Raw genomic sequence first — 6,018 nt, 5'->3', positions numbered from 1 at the left:
TTGTGAGTCTGGATTGGAGCAGTCGACTCCAACAACATTTCTCACCGAGGTTTTTCCCATATTGGGTTTTCCTCATACATCTAGTGTTGTGGGTTGCATTTGTGTGTTTGCCTCTTTTGATATCCACATTTATCTTACCGGTTTGATTGTTTAGTTCTTAGGGTGATAACCGATATTCCAAGGTTGTTTAAAAAGAAAAGAATTTAGGAACCACTGATTCACCCCCCTCTCAGTGGTACATTGTGTTCAACAACTTTTTGGTGTCGGTCATTTTTTATTTTAGTGTATTGTTTCTTTTTGTTTGTCTTTGACTGGTTATGGTTCTTTTTGTGTCAGTTGGTCTTCATGCTGGGTGTTCTCACTCCTCGTGAGACCCTTGTTCTCTATCGTGTGGTTGGTATGTAAGGGTTTGAGCCCTATCCCACTTTATCTAATTAGAAAAACAAATAAGATTATAGATAAATATTTATTTTACCTTTTAATAATATAAATATTGTAAACTATTTGTAATAAAAAGGATTATATTGTAATCGATTGATTTAAACTCATAGTTTATTTGAAGTAATTACAATAGACTCACTATGATTTAAGTAGATTTAAGAACAAATAGAATCTAACATATAAAATTAAAATTTTGGAGTAGTCAATATGGTATCAAGCTTGACATACGTAACATCTAATATATAATAAATCAAAAAATAATAATTTAAAACTCGATACCAATTTCTTTCAAAATTAAATTTTTTTTTTTTTATCATCCAACAACTTATAAGATTGTGAATAAATATTCGATTATTTTTAACAATTTAAATACTCCAAACTATATGAAATTTTTTTATTATATTGTCTGATTAAAACTGGCCACTTATTTGAAGTAATTCCAATAGACTCATTGTCATAAAAGAGACTAATACTTATTCTGATTTATAATTTAATTAATAAATGTCACTTATTTATCACTATTCTATTTTTTAATTAAATTAATAAATATCACTTATTTATCCGTATTCTAATTTTTAATTTAATTAAAAAATGCCACTTATTTATCTTATCATATGCATCATCATCTAATGATGTACCTAGCGTTTGATCCTTCTTGTGAAAGAATAATAAACCATGAGCACCTCGCATAGATCATGATTATTAAGAATTTACAAATTTAACGTATGCGTTTGTCCACGCCAAAAAAACACATAAAAACAACGAGAAATCGCGTGAGAATCTCTGATTGGATTGCATTTTATGTTAACATGGTGTTGTCATACCGATCTGCATGCAGTCAAATGAGATAGCCGGGAAAACAGCAGATAAAGTCGTGCGAATGAATTTAAATCAACACGGATGAAGTTTCATGCCGTAGCAAGGTGAAGGAAGATTTGAAGGAAGATTTGTAGGAAGATTTGTGTATAATGTCGTCTGACAGCTGCTCATCTGATGCCTCAGATGGATGTTATGATAAAGATCTCGCCTTGAAACTCAGAATTGGAGCTCTGATCTCAATTCTGATAGCGAGCGCAATAGGAGTGAGTTTCCCCATAATTGGCAAGAGTTACAAGGCTTTGAGACCACAGAGGGACATATTCTTCATAGTCAAGGCATTTGCAGCAGGAGTGATTCTTGCCACAGGATTTGTCCATGTTTTACCCGATGCATTTGAATCTCTAACCAGTGAATGCCTCAAGGAGAACCCATGGGCTAAATTTCCCTTTGCAGGATTTATTTCAATGGTGGCAGCCATGCTCACTTCTGTCATAGACTACAGCGCTACAGCGTTTTACGAGAGGATCGCTAGAACTGAACAAGAAGGGCACAAGCAAGATCATGACAGCACTGATCATCATGATAATGGTGTAACTCATGTACCAGTTCATTCTCATGTTCATACCCATGAAGAGTTAGAAGCTGGGAACACTAAACTTCGCCAGCGCGTGGTTTCACAGGTCAGTTTTTTTTTTGCTATTTTGGGATTATCTATGCAATTTAGAGTTTTATATTAGTTATTCATTACCATACTTGTTTTTAGAAGCATGTCCTCATTCTAAACTAGAAGTTGTTTCTAGAAAGATAGAAGAGAATAGATTTGTTCTGAGAAAATGACGGAACCTCCAGAACAGACGGCTAGCATGAGGAAAGTAGAGACACCCGTATACAGCTGTGTGGAGATTAAAACTGAAACTCTTTTAATAGATGTTAATAAAGCTAATAGCTGTCAAACGGTGGTAAAGGAAAAATCAAATTAGTTTTGCATGAAATAAATAAGTGCGGTTAACATCTAGTAAATGTGGAATATCCTAAACTTGAGTTTTAGTTGATCTAAATCATTTGTAGTTTAGAATTTCACCTAGATTGTGGGCTTGCTTTCATTCATTTGAAACTAGTCTTTTAAAATAATCATCTATCTTGTTATATCACATTCTAGGTGCTTTTTTGAGTTCATAAAAATTTCTTTCAATGTGTAAACCTTTTATCCTTGTATTTCAAACTCATATACAAGTGGTTTTCTACAAACACTTTTTTTATTTAGGTAGCTATTCAAAAATTCTGATTTAATATCAAATTGATTAACAATCCACCCAAATTGTGCTTCCAATGCCAAAACTATTCTTATGATGTCCAATCTAGCAACAAACTCGAATATGTTTCAATATAATCAAATTCTTAGTTGTTGTGAGGAGCCCTTTGCCTCTAATCTTGTTTTATGTCTTTCAATGGGTCCATCAGCTTTATATTTGGTTTTGCATATCCATTTTAGCCCAATAACATCTTTTTTAGGTGGAAGATCAACTAGTTCCCAAGTTTCAATATTTTCAATTGAACCAATTTCTTCATCCATGACTTTAACTCGTACTTATCAGTTCACTATGCTTTTAAAATATGTTGGTTCAACTTGAATATGAGATAGCAAAGAAAAATCTATGGCTAAATAAAAACTAGTGATTCCTTTGTATATTTGTCTAACACTTTTTATCTTCCATGGGAGAGGACTTAAGCCCAAAGAAAGACTAGATGTCAGTTAGACATAAGTTACTACTTGAGTCAAGATAGGAAGATGAGATATCTTGTTCCAAATTAATAATTATTTATCTTTCTTGATCCCACTTTCTATTCCACTTCCAAGTTTCATTTTGGCAAAGATAACATCTCTACTGACAATAAACCTCTCACTCATTAGATTATATAACCAATAACTCTTTGTCTCCTCAATATAGCCAATAAAAATGCACTTCTCACTCTTATAATCATTTTTTATTTTTATTTTTGTTCAACTATTTGAGCATAAGAAATGCATCCAACAATCTTAAGATGTGCTGAACTAGAGCTTCTATAACACCGTATCTCATAAGGTGCCATATTTTTCACACTTTTTTGTTGGACATCTATTCCACAAATAGGTAACATGCCAACCATTTTCAATAGCTTATTTCTTTTGTTTTTGTCATAAACAACTCATTAACTATTTAAAAATATTGTAGAATATCCCTCTTCAATGACTTTTCAACAAATCATGCTCAACAACAAATGATATGTCAACCTAGTTACATTATGAATATATCTTCTTTGACGTTGTTTTGTTCTGATTGCAATTGTACCCTTACCTATGACTTCAACTTCTTTGTCATCACCATGTAGCATTTATATTCTAACCAACTCATTTGTATTTACAAAAATGTTTTTAATCTCTATCATATGACTATTACAACCACTATCAAGAACTCATATATTTTCAAAATCTTCTTTTGTAAAATTGCATGCAAAATAAATTATTTTCTTGCTCTTTTCATTCTAAAAGAAATTTGTTACACTCTTTTTTGGGGGGGGGTCACCATTCCAATTCATAATTGTCCATCTTTTTACAATAACTGTACATGTCATTTGCAATTATTTTAAGTGTCTCTCAGATTACAATTAAAAAAATTTCCTCTATCATAGTCATTATAACCTCTGCCTCATCCATTATTGATTCTTTTAAGTCATATTTTTGCATCTCCTACAAACATGTATAATTCTAAGTGCATTTTTACTTAAAGGTGGAAAGAAACAAAATTTCTGCTGCAGTAATAAATGTATTATTTGAAACATCTTTATATCTATCTTAAGTTGAATTGAAACTTGTTTGATATGCAAATATATGATTAGATTTAGTGTTTATTTCTGACTGCAAAACTGTACTTTCTATGTTCCTTCAGGTTGATTTTTAAGGATTCATACTTAAAAATTAACAAAACACTATGTTTGACTCAGGTATTAGAGGTGGGCATTGTGGCACATTCGGTGATAATTGGAATAGCACTAGGAGCATCAGAAGTTCCCTGCACCATAAGGCCTTTAGTTGCTGCTCTTACATTTCATCAATTTTTTGAAGGCATGGGTTTAGGCTCCTGCATAGCTCAGGTAATGTGCACTTCTTTTATCCTTTTACAAATCTGGTATCCTATAAGTGGAGAAGAACATTTTGAATTGAAGTGCAAAGAATTGAGATGCAGGGGGGTTTCAAGATGAAGGCTGCAAGCTTTATGGCATTAGCATTTTCATTCACAACACCTGTTGGAATAGTAGTGGGCATTGGCATATCTTCTACCTACAATGAAAACAGTCAGACGGCTTTGGTGGTTCAAGGCTTGTTTGATGCAGCTTCTTCTGGAATCCTCATATATATGGCCTTAGTTGATCTCATGGCTGCAGATTTTCTTACACCACGCATGCGCAAAAACCCTGGTCTTCAAATGTGGTGTTATGCGGCACTGTTCCTTGGAGCAGGGGCCATGGCTTTGCTCGCTGTATGGGCCTGAAATCAGACTCACTGTTTTTTCAGTTTAGTTTTGACATTTCAAGAACATTAATATATCTATCTCTATCTTGTCTTTTGGATAATGAGGACTTTTAATCTAATTCTTAGAGTAAAGAAAATTTTAGGGAGTTTGATTTCCATGGGTTGATTGTAAAGGTTTACATAATTATATAACTAGAAATTGCATCTTAGTGTGAAATGGGTGCAATTTCCCATTTCACAGGTTATATAACCTGTGTAATTGGTGCAATTTTTAGTTATATAACTGTGTAATGAAAATATAAATGTAATCAATAACTAAAAATTAATTTAGATTGATTGAGTATTTATATAAGTATTTAAAATAAAACAAGAGAAATAGGAGCACATGGTTAAAGAATTGATGATGTGGAAATATTGTTGATGTTATGTGTCAATATTTTGATTCATAATTTTTCATAAATATGTGCCTAGATATGAACACCAAGTCTAGAGGCCTACAAACATGGAATGTGGCTTGGAGGACCTTTGAATTTTAGAGGCTCTCTTAGAATTTCCAATTATTTCTTGAGTTAATTTAGAGGGAAAATGAAAAAGAGAACTAAAATAACATATATAAAATTAAAATCATTATAAGTGAATTATCAAAAACCATTCACTAGATAAGATGATTAATTCTCCAAATGCAACACTCATGGGATAATAATTAATAGAAATATCTATAATATAAACAAAGTACTTTTAGTATGACAAATAAAAAGTGAGGAATCTAATCACAATTTCTTATATACATAATTAAAAATATTTTTGAATGGCTATACTAAATAGAGAATAAGATTAAAATAAAATTGAACATTCATATGAGAACATATTTAACTTCATATAGTTCTACATCATGAGCATTCGTATTATCTTTCCCCCACAACTAACTAACCAAAAAATATTGTAATTATACAAATAAAAACTTAAGAAGAATAGGAAAGTGGGTGATAATACCATGATGCACTCAAGTGGTGGCTCACCAATTCTAGATTAAAAAGGTTGCCCCTTATATTACAAATTCTCGCCCAAACTTTAATTAGGTGTGGAGAGGGAGTTATGTGTAGACATTCTTTAGATTACCCTTTACTCTATTTGGATTTGAAAAATATACGCATGCATGAAATAACAAGCATACCACCATTTGCAAGAAACACCTTTTGCAATCATAGAAGCCCATTATCTAATGGAGCTAGATGAAGTTGTCACTT

General features: G+C 32.1%; 1 protein-coding gene across 1 annotated transcript; it reads left to right on the top strand.

Moving 5' to 3' along the window:
• The first annotated feature begins 1,349 nt into the window (after window positions 1-1,349).
• LOC131054131 (zinc transporter 1) lies at window positions 1,350-4,908 on the top strand. Its single transcript, XM_057988590.2, has 3 exons — window positions 1,350-1,940; window positions 4,243-4,392; window positions 4,485-4,908. Exons 1-3 carry the CDS (start codon window positions 1,410-1,412, stop codon window positions 4,788-4,790), a joined length of 987 nt encoding a protein of 328 aa, XP_057844573.1. The 5' UTR covers window positions 1,350-1,409; the 3' UTR covers window positions 4,791-4,908.
• The last annotated feature ends 1,110 nt before the right edge of the window (window positions 4,909-6,018 follow it).

Source organism: Cryptomeria japonica, chromosome 3 (assembly GCF_030272615.1).
Source record: "Cryptomeria japonica chromosome 3, Sugi_1.0, whole genome shotgun sequence".
Taxonomy (NCBI): domain Eukaryota; kingdom Viridiplantae; phylum Streptophyta; class Pinopsida; order Cupressales; family Cupressaceae; genus Cryptomeria; species Cryptomeria japonica.
This window is presented reverse-complemented; position numbering and strand designations above follow the sequence as displayed.

Bases quoted from the DNA above. Each gene is read 5' to 3' on its own strand.
- LOC131054131 (XM_057988590.2), top strand. From the start codon at position 1,410: ATGTCGTCTGACAGCTGCTCATCTGATGCCTCAGATGGATGTTATGAT. The intron at 1,941-4,242 runs GTCAGTTTTTTT...TGTTTGACTCAG, and splicing joins GCCAGCGCGTGGTTTCACAG to GTATTAGAGGTGGGCATTGT. The intron at 4,393-4,484 runs GTAATGTGCACT...ATTGAGATGCAG, and splicing joins TAGGCTCCTGCATAGCTCAG to GGGGGTTTCAAGATGAAGGC.